We start from the raw sequence: 25767 nt of genomic DNA, 5'->3' as shown, positions 1-25767 counted from the left end.
AAAAAAAAAAAAAAAAATAAGACAAACTATCAAATAATGTTTAAAGTTTACTTACTGCAATCATAATAGACAAAACACACAAGAACAATGCAATATTTTCATCACAACGCATAAGTATTTATATAACCAGGATATACTTTATAATATTTATTATATTAATTATTCAAAGTCAACTTTATTCAGTTTTCTATATATTTTTATTCATCATCTAAAATATTAAGTCCACATTGCTATATTAATAATTCCAAGATATATTTTCTAAGTCTGCCACTGAACTTTTATTAACATGATTAACTAACAATTTGTTTCTCTCAGCTCCCTTTCTCTTAAATCAAGACACACCCTTTATTCCTCTCTTGCAATCAACATTCACTTCCTGCCCTAACTCCCTAATTACATTAATTAACAATTATCATTCATTGGTCACTTTACCTAACACACAAACTCACACTTGTCAATCACATACATATACATCTCATTTACCCCCTATCAGGTTCCCATATTGATAAGTCTTTGACTACTAATTTGGCATCACTATACAAGCTAGGGGTCCCTCTGCATCCCTTTTGATATATCAAACTGAAACTGATATAATTATACATCAATGTACTTAAATAATACTTATTTACAAACACATGGTGAGGAGACCTGTACATAACTAATTTGCAGACTTTATATGATTATGAAATATTTCTATATGATATGAAATATGAATTACTATGAAATATAATTTCATAATTTTCTCTCTGTTATATATATAACAAGTATGAAGTACATCTGATTTGACATGTTAGAAGTTTCAACCTGCAAAACAACAAAGTAGTGGCATTTCAAATTTACATGGGTGCACAAAGAAACCCTGGGTACAACCATCAAACTTTTGTCTTCCGCACAAAACACATAAAACATACACTCTCAGAAATAAAACTATGAACAGAGATATATTTACACTCTCTGAAATGTAACTGAACAGAGCTATATTTACACACTTAGAAATAAAACTGAACAGAGCTATATTTACACACTCAAAAATAAAACTGAACAGAGCTATATTTACACACTCAAAAATAAAACTGAACAGAGCTATATTTACACACTCAAAAATAAAACTGAACAGAGCTATATTTACACACTCAAAAATAAAACTGAACAGAGCTATATGTATATTCTCGAAAATAAAACTGAACAGAGCTATATGTATATTCTCAAAAATAAAACTGAACAGAGCTGTATGTTTACTCTTGGAAATGTAACTGAACAGAGCTTAATTTACACACTTAAAAATAAAACTGAACAGAGCTTTATTTACACTTTTGGAAAAAAAAATTGAACAGAGCTAAGCTATATTTACACACTCAAAAATTAAACTGAACAGAGCTATATGTTCCAAAAAGTGCATATATGACTTAATTTTGTATACAAGACATTTCAATCCATAGAACCAATCTTAAATCATTTAACACTATACTTCAGATAAGTGCTGTGAATTTGGGCATTAATTTCTTCCTGAATCTTTTACTTATACTCTTATCTCTACATGACACTACTTAATATGTGTTGCTATTAGTAAGTGCTAATTAATCTCCTGTATTTTGCAGATCAATATGTATTGCTAACAACTGATTCTAATTACATACTACTGTATCCAAAGTCATATGACTTTGTGTACTGACTGAATCGTATCTATTTACATTTGCGGGCATTTATGAGCTTTGCCAGAAAAATAATACTTATTTACAAACACATGGTGAGGAGATCTGTACATAACTAATTTGCAGACTTTATATGATTATGAAATATTTCTATATGATATGAAATATGAATTACTATGAAATATAATTTCATAATTTTCTCTCTGTTATATATTTAACAAGTATGAAGTACATCTGATTTGACATGTTAGAAGTTTCAACCTGCAAAACAACAAAGTAGTGGCATTTCAAATTTACATGGGTGCATAAAGAAACCCTGGGTACAACCATCAAACTTTTGTCTTCCTCACATGAAAGAATTCTGCATCCATCTGAAGGAAAGGGTACTCGAGTGTTCCAATGTCATGGACCATTACAACTCGGCCACACATGACCAATAGTAAATGCTGAACATTTTCTTTCTTGCAACTGAACACACATAAAACATACACTCTCAGAAATAAAACTATGAACAGAGATATATTTACACTCTCTGAAATGTAACTGAACAGAGCTACATTTACACACTCAGAAATAAAACTGAACAGAGCTTTATTTACACTTTTGGAAAAAAAATTGAACAGAGCTATATTTACACACTCAAAAATAAAACTGAACAGAGCTATATTTACACACTCAAAAATAAAACTGAACAGAGCTATATTTACACACTCAAAAATAAAACTGAACAGAGCTATATGTATACTCTCGGAAATAAAACTGAACAGAGCTATATGTATATTCTCGAAAATAAAACTGAACAGAGCTATATGTATATTATCAAAAATAAAACTGAACAGAGCTATATGTTTACTCTTGGAAATGTAACTGAACAGAGCTAAATTTACACACTTAAAAATAAAACTGAACAGAGCTTTATTTACACTTTTGGAAAAAAAATTGAACAGAGCCAAGCTATATTTACACACTCAAAAATAAAACTGAACAGAGCTATATGTTCCAGAAAGTGCATATATGACTTAATTTTGCATACAAGACATTTCAATCCATAGAACCAAACTTAAATCATTTAACACTATACTTCAGATAAGTGCTGTGAATTTGGGCATTAATTTCTTCCTGAATCTTTTACTTATACTCTTATCTCTACATGACACTACTTAATATGTGTTGCTAATAGTAAGTGCTAATTAATCTCCTGTATTTTACAGATCAATATGTACTGCTAACAACTGAATCTAATTACATACTACTGTATCCAAAGTCATATGACTTTGTGTACTGACTGAATCGTATCTATTTACATTTGCGGGCATTTATGAGCTTTGCCAGAAAAATAATACTTATTTACAAACACATGGTGAGGAGATCTGTACATAACTAATTTGCAGACTTTATATGATTATGAAATATTTCTATATGATATGAAATATGAATTACTATGAAATATAATTTCATAATTTTCTCTCTGTTATATATTTAACAAGTATGAAGTACATCTGATTTGACATGTTAGAAGTTTCAACCTGCAAAACAACAAAGTAGTGGCATTTCAAATTTACATGGGTGCATAAAGAAACCCTGGGTACAACCATCAAACTTTTGTCTTCCTCACATGAAAGAATTCTGCATCCATCTGAAGGAAAGGGTACTCGAGTGTTCCAATGTCATGGACCATTACAACTTGGCCACACATGACCAATAGTAAATGCTGAACATTTTCTTTCTTGCAACTGAACACACATAAAACATACACTCTCAGAAATAAAACTATGAACAGAGATATATTTACACTCTCTGAAATGTAACTGAACAGAGCTACATTTACACACTCAGAAATAAAACTGAACAGAGCTTTATTTACACTTTTGGAAAAAAAATTGAACAGAGCTATATTAACACACTCAAAAATAAAACTGAACAGAGCTATATTTACACACTCAAAAATAAAACTGAACAGAGCTATATGTATACTCTCGGAAATAAAACTGAACAGAGCTATATGTATATTCTCGAAAATAAAACTGAACAGAGCTATATGTATATTCTCAAAAATAAAACTGAACAGAGCTATATGTTTACTCTTGGAAATAAAACTGAACAGAGCTATATGTATACTCTCAAAAATAAAACTGAACAGAGCTATATGTATATTCTCAAAAATAAAACTGAACAGAGCTATATGTTTACTCTTGGAAATGTAACTGAACAGAGCTAAATTTACACACTCAAAAATAAAACTGAACAGAGCTATATTTACACACTTAAAAATAAAACTGAACAGAGCTATATGTATACTCTCGGAAATAAAACTGAACAGAGCTATATGTATATTCTCGAAAATAAAACTGAACAGAGCTATATGTATATTCTCAAAAATAAAACTGAACAGAGCTATATGTTTACTCTTGGAAATAAAACTGAACAGAGCTATATGTATACTCTCAAAAATAGAACTGAACAGAGCTATATGTATATTCTCAAAAATAAAACTGAACAGAGCTATATGTATACTCTCAAAAATAAAACAGAACAGAGTTATATGTACACTCTCAAAAATAAAACTGAACAGAGCTATATGTTTACTCTTGGAAATAAAACTGAACAGTTTTCTATTCTCTACATGTAGTAGCATAAAATGATTTCCTCATTTTTTTAAATATTCTTTTGTCATTTTCATTTCAATATTGAACCACTAAAGTCCTGTCACAACATGTTTTTTTTCTGTGACACTTACTGGAAAGATAGCAAAAATTTCTGGTTCTACAATATATTTTCCTCAGGCACAGCATCTATGAATGACTGGTATGACTTCATTGCTTTGTTTAGTGTTGTCATGGATAAGTTCTTGCAACTTCTGTTCAACAGCAAGGATCGATTCAGGTTACATGTACTTAGATATGCCTCATCCACCAAACAGTACGACTCCATGACAGTATGACCTCAGCCCGGCCAGCTGGGGAGCACTTCAGCAACACTTTGTCCTTGATGAATGAAAGGAATGCCATTTTGTCTCTTATTTTCCTAGTCATTGTCCAGAATGTCCTGTCTACTAGGCCTTTATGCTCCTGAGCTACATTCCGCCCAGTGTCATCAATCTGTAACAAGAGTGGCAAACTATCACAAAAAATACAAATCTTGCAGTAATAATCACAGATTTAATTTATTCAGAGGCATGTAATTCTCACATCATAATTCTGGAGATACTGCTCTCAAAGGGCTGGATACTGAACTAGTCTTGGCTTTTATAGATATGCAATTTTTTCTTTTATTAAGTAAAAGAACAAGAGCACCATCTGCATATGCCATCGTTCGTCTGCAGATGCTTGACAATATGTTAGTAAAAATTCATGGTCCTTGGTCTTAACTGATATGTATGATGTTTCAAATGAACTTAATTAAACAAAAAACAACCAATACCGATTTTCTAAATTAACAGGAGCTGGCTGTAAGACAGCCAGTGCTCAACTATTCGAATCATTGTCACAGAAGCAAGAATATTAATCTGATGTTAAAGTATCAATAGAGTTTTAACCAGAATTATGTAAAACTTTAACCAGAATTTTATAAGTCCATAAGGGGGCATAATTTGTCCAAAACACATGTCAGAGTTATAGGACTTGACCCAATGAGGTTGGTTATTGACCTAGAAAAAGAAACAAGAGCTTTCACAGGAGACAGCACACGCTGGATAGTGAAACTTGGCACATTTGATGAAGCTGGAGCTGTCACTGAAGAGTTAAATGACTCCAATGTGGATGAAGATATTGCATAATAGCTTGAATCTGAGTCAAAAGTATTAAGTAATAAGAGGGATAAAGATCAAGTGTATCAAATTATTAAATAAGTGTAATTCTAAGCAAAAAGGGGGCATAATTCATGAAATATTGGTGCAAGAGTGATGCACCTTGTGTTATGTGATAAGGTTGATGATGTGGAACAACTGCTCCAAGTTTTAATCAAATCCATTTTGTAATAACTTAGATATAGTAACAAGAGCTGTCACAGGAGACAGCGTGCTCGACTATTTCGATGCTGGATAGTGAAACTGGGCACATCTGAGGAAACTAGAGCTGTAAATGGAGTGTTTAATGACTCCAATTGTGGATGAAGATATTGCACTATAGCCTGAGTCTATGTCAAAAATATCAATTTAAAACAAGCAAATTCGATGAATTGGTATCCCCCGCCGAACGGGTTTGTGGTGAGGAATGGCAAAAAGATATATCTGGCAAAAAGTTAAGGATGTTAATAAGAAGCAAATAATTTCATTAGTCAAAATCAAGTTAACAGAAAACAAATGTTTAATTAAAGAGTACATAATAAATGTATGATACTTTGAACCTGACTAAAGAATTTATTTTGAATGGGATATGCTTACTGTAATAAGCTTAGCTTTTAAAATTAAATGCAGTTAATTGAAATGTGAGCTTGAAGTTTAACTGGAACGAAATCTTGTCTTTGAGTGGTTTGGCACCAGGTTTGCTGTTTAACATGTACATTTGAACTTAAAAGAACAGATGTCCTTAAGAGAACACAGGTAAGATATCTTGAACATGGCTGGGGGCAAGGTTTGACAACTTAACATGTTGAAGGTTTGAACATTTAAAAAAAAAAAAAAAGGAAAAATCGGAAATATTAAGTATAAATGATATTCATTATCATATGTATAATTTATAGATATAGTATATATTTATTTTTTTATGGGGTGGGGGTGCAGGGGAACGGGAGAGGAAACAAAATTTCACATGTTGATTATAAATATTGATTGAAAATGAAAAATGAAAAAAAAAAAAAAAAAGAAAAAAGGGTAAAAGGGTGAAGTTGGGGAGGGGGGGGCAGAGGATGCTTGATCAGTGGTGGGCATGACTGGGTGGAGAAGTGAGGTGGGGGAATGGTACAACTTGGAAGGTTTGAAAAAAAATCTAAAATAGGAAATGAAAAAAAAAATTTTTGGTGTGGGGGGGGGGGGGAATGGGGGGGGGGGGGGGGGGTGACCAAGGCAAGTGGGTGACCAGGTGTGGGTGCGCAACTTCACATGTTTATAATGAATGTTCACAGAAAAGAATGAAAGAAATTTAATGAAATTTTGCCAAATGGTAAGTTTGTTATGTACAAATATGTGGATTTTTAGACAATTAAGGGCAATAACTCTGAAGTTACAAAAGAAATCCGTACAAAATTGTCTGTGCACAACCACATTATAGCGCTCTAAATTCTGTAAAAGTTTCATAGTTCTAGGTCAAATATATCAGAAGTTATGATGCAGAAATTGCCATATCTATAGATCTATAGGATCCTATATAGTTAACACTAGAAACTTCTAAGGGCCACAACTCTGGTGTTACTAGGGCAATCTGTCTGAAACTTGATGGGCCCCATAACCTCATAGTGGTGAACATGTATATGAAGTTTGTTTGAAAAAAATCTAAAAAAAAATAATTTTTTTTTTTGGTGGGGAGGGGGGTCGGTGTGTGATCAAGGTAAGGGGGTGACCAGGTGTGGGTACACAACTTCACATGTTTACAATAAATGTTCATGGAAAAGAATGAAAGAAATTTAATGAAATTCTACCAAATGGTAATTTAATATGTACAAATATGTGGATTTTTATACAATTAAAGGGCAATAACTCTTAATTTACAAATAAATCCAAATAAAATTGTGTGTACACAACCACATTATGGTGATCTAAATTCTGATTAAGTTTCATAGTTGTAGGTCAAATATATCAAAAAAATATGATGCAGAAATTGCCATATTTATAGTACCCTATATAGTCAACACTAGAAACTTCTAAGGGCCATAACTCTGGTGTTACTTGGGCAATCTGACTGAAACTCGACGGGCGGCAAGAACTCATAGTGGTGAACATGTATATGAAATTTTAAATAAATATTCCCTACCATTTCCTAGATATGGCTCCGGACGGACGGACGGAAAGACGGACGGAAGGACGGACGGACAATGCCAAAACTATATCCCTCCAACTTTCGTCAGGGGAAAATAATAAGAGAGGTAAAGATAAAATGTATCAAAACCCTATATAAGTATATCCTAAGCAAAAAGGGGCATAATTCATTAAATATTGGTGCAAGAGTTATGCACCTTGTGTCATATGGTGTGGGTGATGATGTTGAACAACTATTTTTAGTTTGATTAAAATCCATTCAGTAATAACAGAGACAGAGTGAAAGTGCATCAAAACTTTAACCTAAAATTCTAAGTAGATAGGGGGAATAATTAATAAAAAAAACTGGTGCCAGAGTTATGCACCTTGCGTCATATGGTGTGGGTGATGATGTTGAACAACTATTTTAAGTTTGAATCAAATCAATTCAGTAATAACAGAGACAAAGCGAAAGTGCATCAAAACTTAAACCTAAAATTCTAAGTAAAAAGGGGAAATAATTCATGAAAAATTGGTCCGAGAGTTATGCACCTTGTGTAATATGATAAGGGTAATGATGTTGAACAATTGTTTAAGTTTGAATCAGATCCATTCAGTAATAACAGAGATAGAGTGAAAGTGCATAAAACTTTAACCTGAAATTCTAAGTAAAAAGGGGAATAATTCATGAAAAATTGTGCCAGAGGTAAAGATAAAATGTATCAAAACACTATATAAGTATATCCTAAGCAAAAAGGGGCATAATTCATTAAATATTGGTGCCAGAGTTATGCATCTTGTGTCATATGATGTGGGTGATGATGCTAAACAACTATTTTAAGTTTGAATCAAATCCATTCAGTAATAACAGAGGTAGAGTGAAAGTGCACCAAAAATTTAACCTGAAATTCTAAGTAAAAAGGGGGAATAATTCATGGAAAAATGGTGCCAGAGTTATGCACCTTGTGTCATGATGTGGGTGATGATGTTGAACAACAATTTTAAATTTGAATCAAATCCATTCAGTAATAACAGAGATAGAGAGAAAATGCATCAAAACTTCAACCTGAAAATCTAAGTGAAAAGAGGGGATAATTCATGAAATATTGGTGCCAGAGTTATGGCCCTTATGTCAGATGATGTGGATGATGATGAGGAATAAGTATTTCAAGTTTGAATCAAATCCATCAAGTAATTACAGAGATAAGTTGAAAAATGAGAAAGTGTAAAAAAACTTTAACCAAGGTAGGGACGCGGAAAGACGCCGATCCCGACGCCGACGCCGGGTCGAGTAGGATAGCTCTCCTTATACTTCCTATAGTCGAGCTAAAAATGCATCAAAATTAACTTTTAATTCTAAGTAAAAGGGGGTTTAATTCATTAAATATTGGTACCAGAGTTATGGACCTTGTGTCATATGATGTGGGTGATAAGGTGGAACAACTATTTTTTAAGTTTGAATCAGATCTATTCAGTAACAACCAAGATAGAGCGAAATTGCATCAAATTAACCTGAAATTGTAAGTAAAAGAGGGGATAATTCATGAAATACTGGTACAAGAGATATAGCCCATGTGTCATGATGTGAGTGATGATGTTGAACAACTATTTTAAGTCTGAATCAAATCCATTTAATAATAACTGAGATAAAGTGAAAGTGCAGCCAAACATTAACCTGAAATTCTAAGTAAAAAGGGGGATAATTCATGAAATATTGATGCAAGAGTTATGACCCTTGAGCCAAATAATGTGGGTGATGATGAAGAACAACTATTTTAAGTTTGAAGTAAATCCATCAAGTAATAACAAACATAAAGAGAAGGTGCATCAAAACATTAACCAAAGTCCGGACGCGGAAGGACGCCGACGCTGGGTCGAGTAGGATAGCTCTCTATACTTTGTATAGTCAAGCTAAAAATAAGTTTTAAAGCTATATGCCTTTAAATGATAGCCATATGTACTGGCATGCAAAAACTTTAACCAAGGTGTGACACCGATGCCAGGGTGAGCAGAATAGCTAGACTATTTTTTGAATAGTCAAACTAATAAAATGAAAAATTAATGTATGTCCACAGACAGAATGTCAAGCTCGCCAGCTGTCTTAAGGTTTAGCAGTATATCACAAAACAACAGATTTTTTTAGTAAATGAACTTTTCGTCTTGACACACAACTTATCTGTCCAATACATGTTTTACTGTTCTGTCCCACAGAGTTGGATACTTAAAATATTCTACGATGTTGCAAATGCATCAAAACGAAGACATGTAACAGCTTTTAAAAAATAGTGTTTTTAAAGGCGCTGAACTGTCAAGAAGTGTGGCCCCTTCATGCAGTCCTTTTCTGGAATTCAACACATATATGAGTAAATTGACAATGGTTTTGTAGAATAATATAAATGTTTTATACGCTGTTAAATTTTCATGTAAAACAATGCTTTCTTTCTATGATTTGATGACGTTCGAACTTATTTCTCCGAAACATGGACCTATACCTTAAGTGTGACCTTGACCTTATACCTAGGGAGCTGGTCCTTGTGCATTACACTGTCTCATAATGGTGAACATTCATGCCAAGTTACATCAAAATCCCACTGTGCATGAAGAAAAAATGCTTCAGACAAACTTCAATTTGACCTTTCACCTCCAACTGTGACCTTGACCTTTAAGATAGGACCATGGGGTTTCGCATGACATACCTTCTCATTGAGGTAAACATTCATGCCAAATATAAACAAGACTGGTCCATGCATGTCAAAGTTATGGTCCGAACAAAATCGGACGCACGGACACACGCACAAGTCTAGCTCACCGCAATTAGGTTCGACAATAAAACTAGATGTTCATGGGCAACAAGTTGAGCCCGCCAGCTGTCAAGATCTGATATGACCTTTGACCCTGCCAACTGTGACCTTGAATTTTGAGATAGGAATTAACCTGGGGTTTGTGCACGACTCCCCGTCTCACTGTTAACATTCATGCCAAATTTGATTCAGATTGCTCGATGTATGTCAAAGTTTAATTCTGGACAAGGCGTCAAGATCAGACATGACTTTTGACCTCCAACTGTGACCTTTACCTTTGAGATAGGAACCAGGGGTTTATGCATAACACTCTGGCTCACTGAGGTTAACATTCATGCCAAATATAAACAAATTGCTCCATGCATGTCAAGGTTATGGTCCCAACAAATGAATCAGGACGGACACACACACAGATGGATGCACGCAACCTGCAAATACTCCAGACTATGTCTTCACTTCCGCAAGCTGGCTCGACAAAATTCACTATGGATTAACTAAAATGAATAATTAAGGTACTCACAAATTCTGGTTTTATGAATAATGGGTACATCTTCTGCAGCTTCTGAGATCTGCTATTCTCTGACATATCTGGTAAGTTCAGGACTCATTCCTCCAAGGTGAGCCTCAGCAACTGCCTAACAGAAATAATTTCAATAATTATTGATACATGGTTTTAGGCCTGTGTTTTAAGTACACTTCAAAAATATTGTAAAATGTAATAAATAAATATTCGAAATTGGTAAACTTAAATCATTAATAAAGTTTGTTTGTTTTCAGTTTAACACCGTTTTTCAACAGTATTTCAGTCATGTAACGACGGGCAGTTAACGTAACCAGTGTTCCTGGATTCTGTACCAGTGCAAACCTGTTCTCCACAAGTAACTGCCAACTTCCCCACATGAATCAGAGGTGGAGGACTAATGATTTCAGACACAATGTCGTTTATCAAATAGTCATGGAGAACATAAGCCCCGCCCAAGGATCGAACATGCGACCCCGTCTATATACCTATAAAAATTCAGTAAAAAATTTGGCTTGTATCTGATAAGTGAATATGAATGAGCAGAAAAAAAACAACATATTAATGTACTTTTTGTAATGTATGTTGCCAGACTACTTCCATTAACCCTTACCCTGCTAGATTTCTATAATGAACAGATCTTTCTTTCAATTTGGACAGTACCATTTAATGTTAAAAGGGGTGCTTACCAAAAAGTTACTCAATGGTGAACAGTGCAGACCAGATGTGCAGGCACTAGTCGCAAAGGCAGAATCACTTCAAAGACACCAGCAGGCTAAGCGTTAATATATATAACCTGACACAGTTCTATAAATAGCACATATATCAAGAGTTGTTCGTAAGACAGCCAGTGCTCTACTATTCAAATTGTTGTCACAGACGCAGGAATATTAATCTAATGTTAAAAAATTAACAGAGTTTCAACCAAAACTTTAACCAGAAGTTTTCCAAGTCCAAAAGGGGGCATAATTTGCCCAAAATACATGTCAGAGTTAGGGGACTTGATGCAATCAACTAGATCTAGTTTTATAAACCCGAAGACACGTGAAGTTTCAATTTAATATCTGCATTTGTTTTGCGGATGGTAACTTGCATGCAAAACTTTAACCAGAATTTTCTTAGTCCAACAGGGGGCATAATTTGCCAAAAATATATGTCAGAGTTATGGGACTTGACCCAGTGAGGTTGGTTATTGATCTAGAAATAGAAAAAGTAGGTTTCAAATCTATATGCCTTGAGACAGAATAGCTATATGTAACTGAATTCAAAACTTTATTTAATGGCAACTTCAAATGTCCAAAGGGGGCATATAATTTGGCCAAAATTCATGTCGGAGTTATGGGACTTGATGCTATCAACTAGTTTTATAACCCCGAAGACACATGTGAAGTTTAACCAGAATTTACTAAGTCCAAAAGGGGGCACAATTTGCCCAAAAATACATGTCAGATTTATGGGACTTGACCTAGTGAGGTTGGTAATTGACCCAGAAAAAGAAAAAATAAGTTTCAAGCTATATGCTTTTAAATGATAGTAATAATTATGTACTTGCACACAAAACTTTAACCAGGATTTTCTAAGTCCAAAAGGGGGCATAATTTGGCCAAAATACATGACAGGGTTATGGGACTTGACCCAGTGAGGTTGGTAATTGACCTAGAAAAAGATAAATAAGTTACAAAGTTACATGCCTTTAAATGATAGCCATATGTACTTGCATGCAAAACTTTAACCAAGGTGTGATGCCGATCCCAAGGCCGAAGCCAGGGTGAGAGCTAAAAACTGCACAAAGTTCCATTTTATCATCAATAAACATTGAAGATTTTGTTCAATAACAATTTAACAAAGATCAAAAAGGTTTAGGTATATAATAAAAGCGTCATTTATAACTGCAGCTAGACCTGGGATTTTGTATTCAGGTATCATGGATTTTGCAAGGTCGGATCACACTGACAAGGGGAAGTGCACTCACGACCCATAGCGCAGAATTCTATCACAAAGATATAAATGGACTCCGTGATCCCAAAGGACCAGAAAATATAACAATACTGAATCAAACTATGCGGAAACGTTTTACTACCGCCACTTGCTGTTGTGATAGTTAATAATTAAAATCTGTAAAAAAATCCTTTGGAAGCTTGGAATGCAACCAAGCAAAATAATAGACTCAGTTTGAGTCTGTTCACGGGAAGTAATGGATAGTGCAACACCACTTATGCCCCCTAGCACCAACTTAAGCAGAATTCTATTACAAAGATACTGAATGGACTCCATGATCTCAATGGACCTGAAAATATAACAACACTTAATCCAAGTACACAGTCATCATTTAATAAACCACCACTGAAAATAGTGCACATATTTCAATCACACTTTCAAGTAAATACCATACAGTTGCACTTGTTCACGGGAAGTAATGGATAGTGCAACACCACTTATGCCCCCTAGCACCAACTTAAGTAGAATTCTATTACAAAGATACTGAATGGACTCCATGATCTCAATGGACCAGAAAATATAACAACACTTAATCCAAGTACACAGTCATCATTTAATAAACCACCACTGAAAATAGTGCACATATTTCAATCACACTTTCAAGTAAATACCATACAGTTGCAGTTATACTTTAAATAACCAAATCCTTGTTAAATGATACTGAACTTACCTGCGTTACCTATATTTGTATTGTCTTCAAGTTCACTACCTTTTCCTTTTTTCGGCCTCTGTTTGGTGCCACAGGTGTTATACCAGGATACGTTCTTCTTCCATGAAATCCAACAACTGATCTCTGAAATAAAGAACTTTTGATTCATACCAGTGATTTTTGTCAATTCATGTTAACCTATATCTTTAGAAAAAATGTTAAATTGATCAAGACCCCGGCCTACAAATCATTTTCCCTTGCCAGAAAGAGTACTGTGACATCATTAATATTCGTGGGACTGAAATTTCGTGGTTTTGGTTATAAAATGGCAATTTCCTGGGGATATAAATTTGTGGATTTCAACTTTTGAACATAAAATTAATGAGAATTTTACTTCTGTTCGTTTGGATTTTTTTTTTTTTTCGCCGGGATTATTATTTTTTTTATTTATTTAACGTCGCACCAACACATGATAGTTCATATGGCGACTTTCCAGCTTTAATGGTGGAGGAAGACCCCAGGGGGCCCTCCGTGCATTATTTCATCACGAGCGGGCACCTGGGTAGAACCACCGACCTTCCGTAAGCCAGCTGGATGGCTTCCTCACATGAAGACTTCAATGCCTCAAGTGAGGCTCGAACTCGCATCGATGAGGGGCAAGTGACTTGAAGTCAGCGACCTTAACCACTTGGCCACGGAGGCCCCCCTCGTTGGGATTAATTTTCATGGATTGACTCAACCACAAAATCCATGAAAATTTAGTCCCCCACAAATATTAATGATTTCACAGTATAACAACAGTGCCGTAGCCAGACACAAATTTTAACCGAGGCAATCTAGGGGGTCTGGCGGAATTTTTTTCAGGAAGTCTCTGGTGCGTTCTGGAGCACTCTCATACTGTGTTATATCACAGTATAAATCGTCCTTTTAGCCCTATTTATAACAGTTACTTTCATATCTTAAGAAAAAAATATATTGATAAGGATAATTGAGGATTTATCCTAGTGTAATATGGTCGTATACATGCTCTATTCCTGGGAAATTTTGAAATACAAATGCGAAATGATGGCCTATGGTGCATTTTTTGTCTAAATTTTGTGATAGTGCAGGTGGAAACCCCTCACTTTAGTGGGGTTAGTGGGCACTCTTCCCGGAAAATACGAAATCATGGCCTATGGTACATTTTTCAGTCGAAATTTTGAGGTACTGTAAGAAGAACCCCTTCATTTTTGGGAGTTTAAGGGGCTCTCTGCATGTAAAAATTTGAAATACAGGTATGGAATGGAGGCCTCTGGTGCATTTTTGGTCTTGATTTTAAGGTATGGGAGGGGGTTCCCCCTCACCCCTCATTTTAGTGGGGTCAGGAGGCTCTCTTCCTGGAAATGTGTGATATGAAATGGTAGCCTATGGTGCACAGTTTAGCCTAAATTTTGAGGTACTGTAGGGGGGACCCCTCATGTTAGGGGGGGTCAAAGGGCTCTCTGCCTGGAAAAAAAATACAGGTATGAAATGGTGGCCTCAGTTGCATTGTTTTGTCTGAATATTGTGAGGTATGAGAGGGGCTTCCCCCTCATTTTAGTGGGGTCAGGGAAAATTTTAAAATATTGGTATAAAATAGTGGCCTCTTGTGCATTTTGGGGTTAAAATTTTATAGTAAGAATAAATAGTTGGGTGCCACATTGATGAGTATAGGTCACTTTTCAGCCAACATGGGTGGGAAGGGGGGCGAGGGCACAAGCCCTTAATCTGGGCCTGGCAAAGCTATCAGTATGACTGCTAGGATTTCTGCTTCACTTTGCCTTAGTGATGTCATGAGGCAAGTGATATTCTGATATATTCTAATGATATTAATATACTTTTTTTTGACTTTTATTACTGAATTTTTCATCAGTGTGATAGGCCTACTTTTTACGATTTTTTTTTGGCTCCTTAAATTTTAGCCGAGGCAATTGCCTCGGTTTGCCTCAGTGTGGCTGTTGGATGACAGCACATTCAATTATTAGAGGAATTGATGAAAGAATGGGGTCAAAATATTACCATAAATTTTCAGACAAAAGAAAAAAAAATAGATAAGACAATGTTGTTCCTGTATTTGTGGATTTGGGTATATAAGTCTTGCACTAAATGGAAATGTGTGACCATAATGGTAATGAAGTGTTCAAAGTTTCAAAGTTTCAAAGTCATATATCAAACAGTTTAAACAAATATGGACTGGTATGAAAACTTTAACTGATTTCCAAGTCCAAAATAGGCCATAATTCTGCCAAAATAGTTGACAGAGTTATGTACTCTTGCCTACAAATGGAAATCATATTGATAAAAGGGTGTTCAAAGTTTCATAGCCATATGTCAAGTAGTTTTGACAAAATGCCGACTTGAAAAACTGAACCAATTTTAAAGTCCAAAAAGGGCCATAATTCAGCCAAAATAGTGTTGTCTTAGTTATGTACTTTTGCCTACAAATGGAAATCATGATGATAAGCATGTGTCTGAAGTTTAAAAACCATAATTATGTCTAATAGCTTTGATGAAATTGGACTTATACAAAAACAGAACCAATTTCCAAGTCAAAAAGGGCGATCATTCAGCCAAAATAGTTGACAGATATAGACTATTTAGTCCCAAGCAATGACTATTTAAAATTGGCGTATTCCAGATACTTCAATGAGGAATATACGATTTCTCCATGTGTGAAATTTTGCTATATACTGAAATATGTTTTATTTCTTCTTGAAAATAAGCATTTTTCAAGTTATTTTAATAATATGATTGTCCTGTTAAATATGGCGATTCACTTAAGATTTTCAAACCTAGGTATTATTTTTATTTGTCTCGATTCACAGGCACTCGGCGTGTTGCCTGGACCCCATCCACCCCCATCCCTCTAAGCCCCCTCTGCTACAACTCTGGAAAAAACCTGCACAAGCTTGAACCACATAGTTACATCAATAATAAAATTCTGTGACATAAAAATCATATCCTATATACCCAGAATACTAAAATGTAATTTTCATGTCACAGAATTTTATTATTTATGTAACTATTTGGTACACGCGTGTGCAGTTTTTTTTTCCAGGGTCGTAGCAGAGGGGGCCTAATAGGGTGAGGGTTGGGTGGGGTCCATGCCACATGCTGAGTGCCTGTGTCTTGATTTACCTGGTAACTGAGAAAAGATCCTAAAGGAACAGGGCCAAAGACTGCGTTACTACTAACACCCAAACTCTGTTCAAACAGCAGCCCGTTGCCAAATTGTCTAAATCTAATGTTGTTCATCTGGGAATTCTGAAATGTTAAATAAATCTATTTTGTAAAACAATGTACACTGCATAAAAAATTTAGATCTCAAATATTAGATATTTTCTCAGCTGCTTTTAGAATCAACAGGTGATAAGTTATATCGCACAGCTAATTTGCATTTCTGTGTTAATTATTTTTAAATGTCAGCATATCATCAGTAAAGCTTGTTGCAGAAAATACACAAGAATATATCAATTTATATGATGATAAATGTACCATGTACATAATAAAACATTAACACCTGCTGATTTGTTTGTCTGTTTACTTGGTAAAATATTTTTAACAATTATAGTACCACTTACTTGAAATTAACATATGCGGCACTCTAAAGGCTTCAGTTTTCTATCCTAAGTGGTTCACATAACAACCAGGTAGCACTGGTTACTTCATCAGTCTGAGGATGTCATTCCATTGCTATGGGATACTGGTGTAGCTTTGTTCTGCAGGACACACAAAGTTGTGGAAATTTTAGCCCAGGTAATGATTTGATTAAACCGGTAACGTGAGAACAATGTCCGTTTAATCTGAAAATGAAATAAGAAATACTGTATGGAAAATTTAATGCTTTTTCTAAGGCACTGGCCTAGTGTTACGACAATAAAACAGAATTATTTTAGATATAAGAATTTTTTTTGCTATTTTTCTTATGAAGGCAATGAAACTTAGTTAATGTCAGAATATGTTATGAAACATATAAGAATTATGTTCTTACAACTCTTTTCCATTCAAAACTGAGAAGCGTCTGTAACAGAGGGTACCAGAGGTAAACTGCCTTAATTATAAAGCTTTACATTTAACAGTCGTTACATGTATTCCTCCGTGAAGTAATCACCAGGTCAAGACTGCATGAAAATATAACGGCAGCTCCCAACTTGAGCGTAAGTTTTTTCTTTTCTTGATTTGGCATTTTTAGCTTACCTGCCACGTAGTAAAAGGGTGAGCTTTTGTGATCGCCCATCATCCATCGTCTGTCTGTCCATTCACAATTTCTTATGAACACAGAAACGAAACCATAGTTTGCAACCAATTTTTATTAAACTTGAAAAAACTTAAATTGGCATAATATCTCAGTTCCTTTTGAAAACTGGCCAGATCTCGTTACAGGTTCCAGAGTTATGGCTCCTTAAATGGCCAAAATTTGCTATTTTTGGCTTGTGAACATTATAAAGACCACATTTTGCAATTGATGTTAATAAAACTTGCAAAGAAGTTGTATTGGCATAATTTTCTGTTCCTTTGAAAACTGGCCAGTTCCCATCATGGGTTTTAGAGTTTTGGCCATTTTTGGCTTGTGAACATCAGATAGAGAATATATTTTGCAATTGATTTTAATACAACTTGCCTACAACTTGTATTGGCATAATATCTTGGTTCTTTTCACAAACTTGCAAACTATCCTTAATAACAATAGATCTTGGATTCCATGATGAATCCGACTGATCCAATCATAGGGTCTGGAGTTAAGGCCCCTGATTGACCCCTGAAAGAGCCAAAATATGTTAAGTTTACCTTGTGAACATGATATAAGTGACATTTTACATTTGATTTTAACCAGACTTACATACAACTTCAGTCACAATGTTATCTTGGTTACTTTTGAAAACCGGCCAAATTCCATCATTGGTTCTAGTACTTCCCCTGAAAGGAGCAAACTTTTCTATATTGGCCCTTTCAGCCGTATAAAGTTTTCATTTATGCTTCGATTTGACACAAACTTCCATAGAATGTTTATCTTGATGATTCCTATGCCAAGTTCAAAACTGGGTCATATGGGGTCAAAACTAGGTCACTAGGTCAAAAACTAGGTCACCAGGTCAAATGAAAGTAAAAGCTTGTTAACACACTAAGAGGCCACATTTAAGACCCTATCATCATGAAACTTGATCAGTATGAAAACTGGGTCATATGGGGTCAAAAACCAGGTCACCTGGTCAAATGGAAGAAAAAGCTTGTAAACACTAGACGCCATATTTATGACCCCGTCTTCATAAAACTTGGTCAGAGTGTCAGACCCTGGATCCGGGCCTGGCCGAGGGGGCCCGTGCCCCCCAGTTAGCCGAGAAGTGACTTATACTCATCAAAGATTCACCTCAAAATTTAGACCCAGAAATGCACCAGAGGCCACCATTTCATACCTGTATTTCAAAATTTTCCAGGGGAGTTAACCGTAGCCACCCCTGACCCCTGAACCCCTACCTAACATGGGCAAAACCTTGTGTCTCGGCTTTGATGTCTTTGTTCAAGACTGGTGACCCCCAGACAAAAATTTCTTGATCCAGCCATGGGGCCATATTCATAAAGCATCTTAAGTATAAGTGTAAGAAATTGATTATTTACTTAAGTATTACTTAGATAAGAAATTTATTTTACTTAAGTATATTTGTTATTCATAAAACAACTTAATAAGTAATTCTTTGCTTTTATTGTGGACGAAAACATTAAAAAAAAAACAAACATTAATTTCAGACAGATAAAACATGCACAATTATGTTTAAAGTGCGTTTATCTGAAAAACAACACTTTAATCGTACTCACGACTCTATTTTGTTTTCTGACTTAAGAAATTTCTTACGTATCTTAAGTTTAAGCTGTTTTATGAATAGGACTTAAGTTTTTTACTTAGACTTAAGCTGAAATCACCACAAACTTAAGTAAAATCTTCAACTTAAGTCAAAACTTAAACTTAAGATGCTTTATGAATATGGCCCCTGGTGTTCATCTTGATGATTTCTAGGCCAAGTTTGAAACTGAGTCATGTGGATTCAAAAACTAGGTCACCTGGTCAAATGAAAGGAAAAGCTTGTAATGTTAACACTCTTAAGCTGCCACATTTAAGACCCTATCTTTATGAAACTTGTATATCTTGATGATTCCTATGCTAAGTTCAACACTGGGTCATATGGGGTGAAAAAATATGGCACCTGGTCAAATGAAAGGAAAAGCTAGTAAACACTCTAGACGCAATATTCATGACCCTATCTTCATGAAACTTGGTCAGAATGTTCATCTTGATGATTTCTATGCTGTTCAAAACCGGGTCATGTGGGATCAAAAACTATGTCACCCACTTTAATTAAAAGAAATGCTTGTCAATAGGCCATATTTATGACCCTATCTTCATAAAACTTGGTAAGAATATTTATCTTGATTCCAAGGCTAAGTTTTAACAGGTGAGCGATATAGGATATATGACCCTCTTGATAAGACAGCTAAGAAATAAAAACTTATAAAATTATGATTTTGCACCTTTTAACGAACATGAATTTTTATTGCGCATCTATTAAAAAGTGTAAGATGCAAACGTGTATTAATTGCAATCATCTGAGATGCTGACTGTTGAAAAATGATTTAGATATAGATTCATTTTATAAATGCAAGTTTTATCCCATTTTGCAGGAACACATCGCTTTGTGATTTTTTCAGATGATGTGCATATATCTATCTGCACTTCAGGTTGATCCTGTGACTTTCACATTGTTGTTCAGCACTGACATTTTACAGACCCCAAAACTGCTTCCTCATAAATCTTAATATTGTGAATATAACCTTGTGTGAAATAGTTTAAACCTTTATAAAGAACACGACCTGACATGTTTTTTGAACTTAATTTTGGCAAAAATGTGTAAGAGATATTTTCTGACACTTTCTCAAGTGAATCAGTTATAGAAGTAATATGTATATCCACCATTTTGGAGAGAATTTGTGAGGCTATTATATATATATATATATATATATAGCAACAATATCAAAGGGGGGTGGGGCGTTCCTTACGAAAAATTATGCATTATGACTTGCGGTGACAATGTACTTAAAATCTTATCTGAAGTGAGAATATTACGACATTAAAATATTTTTATTTCTTGAGAAAAACCTTTGCTACCAGAAATAATGTAATTATACAATGAAAGATACATTTCAATCAAATATTTCAGAATTCTGAAGGAAGTTGATGAGATCTGACTGCATAATAAAGCCATGGCCAATTTCTACATTTCCGATACAGCATCAAACAAAGGCAATTATTATACTCAAAATTACTCTTTTGTTTTCTTTGTTCTAAATTTCATGAACAAGAGCGCCACCAAGCAGGGTAATATACGCCCGAAGGGTTATATAATGGGATGGGTGCAAAACTTAAACAAGAGGGCCATGAAGGCCCTGTATCGCTAACCTGACCTACTGATCTAAAGATCATCAAGATAGTTTCATTATGATATGGTCATAAATGCGGCCTCTGAAGTGTTAACTAGCTTTTCCCTTGATCTGACCCGGTGACCTAGTTTTTGATCCCACATGACCAAGATTCAAACTGGACCTGAAGATCATCAAGATTAACATTCTGACTAAGTTTCATGAAGATACAGTTATAAATGAGGCCTCAAGAGTGTTAACTAGCTTTTCCTTTGATTTGACCCAATGACCTAGTTTTTGACCCCACCTGATCCATATTTCAACTTGAGCTATAACCCATCAAGATAAATATTCTGACCAAGCTTCATTAAGATATGGTCATAAATGTGGCCTCTAGAGTGTTAATGAGGTAGGTTACCTTGTTACAAGGGTAAATTCAAATTAGTTGAACCGCAGCACATTTTTGTATTTCGTGTAATATGAAGTTTTAACTGCTATAATCTCAATTTCGTTTGTCTCTGTCCCTTCAAGTTCAATTTTTATCCAGGTTTGAAGAGCATGACCCTCCAAAGGTATTTCATATTGAAAGAAGAAGGAAAATACGGATATTTAACACTTTTCAGTGTAATTTAGTTTCATTGATATCCGTAGAAGTCTGCATAATTGATAATTTTACTAGTATGCACGTTATCTTTCTAATAAAAGCTTAAAATGTATATGTCGCGGGGCTCGTGTTTCCATGGTAACGCATTTTCTCTCATTTTTAAACAACTATGTATAAAAATAGGGGTTTTCGACGGCTTCAGTGCCATTCTGTTAATGACCAACATGGAATATTTGGGTAATATTATTAGCAAAATACCAAGCACTTTATATGGTACCCTATTTTTCATAAAGTTTAAAGTAACCATGGCAACAGAGATGTTTAAAATAGCTTATATCTTGCTTTTTGTCGTAGTTTCATATAAAAAATATTGAATAAGATTATCTTTCTAGTTAATGTAGCTATAAAACATATTATTTCTAACGTAAGTTATATTTTCGTGTTATTTGCATTTATTCAAACAAATTTCACAGCTTAGAATACTTACAGCAGTACCCCTCGTCTGGCATTTTTCATGGAAAAATCGTTCAGCATGCTGCTATTATTCTCATGGATATTGTTGAAATGAAAATAAAAAGCCGAAGCTGTGTTTCTTAAATAGACCAGTGTCAAAGCTTTTGAATTTTACATTTAGATACATAGGTCACGGGCTTCGTTTCCATGGTAACATCAATTCAATTCAAGAAACCACATTTTTCTACCGAAATTTGAACAATTTTAGATCTTAGTTTTAGTATATAAGTAACAAATTATCAACGGAACCTGAAAAATAGGTATTACAAATCAAACTGTTAGATTTTTATTTGAAAATGGCCGTAACAAGTAAACTTTCAGCCAACTATATACCAAATAACATTGGTTATCATCATCCATTTTCTTACATTCCGCATAACATTTCAATATAACTACATAAAAGAAGCAAAATATTGATTTTTATTCAGCGCAAAAGACTCATAAAAATATTTCAGCAAATAATGGTTATTTGAAAATAGTTAAAATAAAAAAAATGCACAGAATTACGTACTTTCAAGACAAAAACTATTAATTTTGCGCGGTAACTGACACGTAACGTCATGACGTCAGTGACGTCATTTTAAGGCAACATTGTTTTGAAGCGTTTCTGCGGCAATTTATTCATTATTTCTGAATTATTAAACCATAAAGCATCATATCGAAGACAGGTTCATGATTTGTTTTCAGAAGAATGAATATACAAACACATTTAGTTTGTCGTAAACGTCGTCGTAAATCGTCACGTTAGCTTCCGGTTGGACATGCGCACATACAAATATGAAGGTAACCTACCTCCTTAACTAGCTTTTCCTTTGATTTGATCTGGTGACCTAGTTTTTGAACCTATATGATCCAAATTCAAACCGGACATCATTTTGATTAACATTCTGACCAAGTTTCATGAAGATACAATCCTAAATATTGCCTCTACAATTTTAACAAGCTTTTCCTTTGGTTTGACCTGGTGACCTAGTTTTTGATACCAGATGACCCAGTATCAAGCTTGTCTAAGATTTTATTGAGGGTAACATTCTGACCAAGTTTCATTAAGATTGGGCCAAAATTCTGACCCCTACAGTGTTAACAAGCTTTTCCTTTGATTTGACCTGGTGACCTAGTTTTTGACCCCAAATGACCCATAAAGTTGTTCAAGATTTTATTAAGGGTAACATTCTGACAAAGTTTCATTAAGATTGGGTCACAATTGTGACCTCTGGAGTGTTAACAGGATGGACGACTGACGACTGACAGACGACGGACACAAGGCGATGACTAAAGCTCACCTTGAGCACTTATTGTTCAGGTGAGCTAAAACTCTACTGCTGAAGCCCAGACAGGAACAACAAAAAAGAAATTCTCCACCCCCACCCACAATTTCGATCCAGACCTAGAGATCATCAAGATAATCATTCTGTGCAAGTTTCAAATCAAAGCATAAACAAAACCTCTGTACCGCTGAAAGTGCCAAAAATGATAATTGTGCCTCTTTCAAGGGCAGTAACTCTAGAACCCATGTTGGAATATAGCTGGTTTTCAAAAGGAACTGAGATCTTATCGTGACTTAACTTGCCTTAAGTGTGGTTAAAATCAAATATAAAATGTAACTTCTATCATGTTCACAAGGTAAAAATTAACAAATACTGGCTCTTTCAGCGGTCAATCAGGGACCGTAACTCTGGAACCTATAACTGGATCAAACAGATTTATCATGAAATCCAATATTTATTGTTATTCAAAATATTTTACGAGTTTGTATCAAATCAAACCATAAATGAAGTCTCTATATGTATGCAAAAGCCATAAATAGAAAATTTTGGCCCTTTAAGGGGCCATAACTATGGAACTCATGATGCGACATGGCCAGTTTTCGAAAGGAACTGAGATATTATGCCAATACAAGTTGTGTGCAAGTTTTATTTAAGTTGATTGCAAATGTGGTCTCTCTACTGTGGTTCATAAGTCAGAAATAGCAAATTTTGGCCCTTTAGGAGCCATAACTCTGGACCCATGATGGGATCTGGCCAGTTTCAAAAGGAACCGAGATATTATGCCAGTACAAGTTGTGTGCCAGTTTGATCAAAGTAGATAGCAAAATGTAGTCTCTATCGTCGTTCACACAACAAAAAATATCAAATTTTGGCCTTTTGAGGGGCCATAACTCAGGACCCATGATAGAATCTGGGCCAGTTTTCGAAAAGAACTGAGATATATGCCCCCAATCACCCCCCCCCGTTATGTTCACGTTTGATTAAAGTTGATTGCATTATGTGGTCTCTGAACATGTTCAAAGAAATTGTGGACAGATGATGATGGACGAATGGCGGACAAAGGGCAATCACAAAAGCTCACCCTGTCACTATGTGACAGATCAGCTAAAAATACCTTGTCTGATATTTGCTTGATTGCATCCTCTGCTTTAAAAAAGTTCTTACAGATTTGATTTGCTGTGAACAACTGACGGTACTATGACTATCATTTGCCTCAGACAGATGTTAAAATGACAACGAATGTTCATGCATTTACTATCGAATCTAAGTTGCTGAATTACATAATTTCGCCCAGATTCCATTGTTTGTATTATCCCTCAATATCGGATACAATGCCATTAGTGTCCCAGTCAGTTGCAGAGTTTCTGTGTCGGTTGGCTTGCCTCCATAGGTATCTATCATGGAGTCCATAGATAGTCATATAATCCTTTTTCTCTTCATGTCTACTTCTTTGACATGCAGTTCTGGGAGGTTTTCAATAACATGAGGATGGAATAGATAAACAGATGACTTGCTGAATTGCTTGAAGGTCCAACTTCTGCAGGAGGATGGCACTGGATCATTGCTTGCTGCTGATTATCTACTTTTCCGTGGAAATAACTTCTAATCAATCTGTGTCTCTTGCTGTAAAAAGGAGATATTTCTAACGGTATAATATGTTCAGGTTCAGATATCTGTTATTTAAGTGCTTACATTCAGTTTGTTCTAATGTATCACATTTTGAAAATTCAGCAAAAAACGGACCAGAAAAAGAGTTTAGTTCTTTTCAGGGTAATTTAAACACCTCACGTACATATATAAATATACAAACAATTATATGTGCAAATATGCATAACTACCTTAAATAGGATATTTGTGGACAAATATGCATAACCACCTTAAAGTATATAGTGTATGAAAATACTTACTAAATGAAGATGACATGTGAACAGACAGGCAGATTACATATACATGGGTTGGAGACATTCATATGCCGTAGGAGAGTTTTTGCTCTCAAGACTAAATTAGAAAATAAGCCAAAACAGGAATAAAAAAAAAAAAAAAACTGCACAAAAATGGTTTATACTAAGAAAGGCTTGCTTTAATAGAATAAGTGCTGAAGTGAAGACTAAGCAATATATACAAGGACAATAGAAAGTCTGATTGTTTGTTAACGTCTGAAAACTGAGAAAAAATCCTGCACGCTCCTGACAGGTCTCGAGTCTGAAATAAATAGAATTCCGGCCAATGTTTATAGTCCGTCCAAGTTTAACACCACATATAGGTTGACTAGGCAGGGACATGTACCTGAAAAGAAGAAATAAATCATCACAATCCTGTTCCCAATCTCACTCGAACAAAGAACAACTCTCATCTAGCAACCGCCGGCGCAGAATTGTGAAAAAGTCACCCCCACACGCTCCCCACCTTGCGGATATATTGGCACCGGAAATTTCCCCCTCGAT

At 34.9% G+C, this 25767-nt stretch overlaps 1 protein-coding gene across 1 annotated transcript; it reads right to left on the bottom strand.

Annotated features, from left to right (window-relative positions):
- Positions 1-238: 238 nt before the first annotated feature.
- Positions 239-17319, bottom strand: LOC123562783 (uncharacterized). The gene is made up of 5 exons (XM_053536705.1): positions 17110-17319; positions 16667-16792; positions 13532-13654; positions 10864-10978; positions 239-4750 (listed from the first exon to the last, which is right to left on the bottom strand). The coding sequence occupies exon 5, from the start codon at positions 4285-4287 to the stop codon at positions 3247-3249; it is 1041 nt and encodes a 346-aa protein (XP_053392680.1). The 5' UTR covers positions 4288-4750; positions 10864-10978; positions 13532-13654; positions 16667-16792; positions 17110-17319; the 3' UTR covers positions 239-3246.
- Positions 17320-25767: the final 8448 nt, after the last annotated feature.

The sequence above is a fragment of the Mercenaria mercenaria genome, chromosome 2 (assembly GCF_021730395.1).
Source record: "Mercenaria mercenaria strain notata chromosome 2, MADL_Memer_1, whole genome shotgun sequence".
Taxonomy (NCBI): Eukaryota; Metazoa; Mollusca; class Bivalvia; order Venerida; family Veneridae; genus Mercenaria; species Mercenaria mercenaria.
Note: the sequence above shows the minus strand (reverse complement) of the source record. Positions and strands in the feature narration are given on the sequence as shown.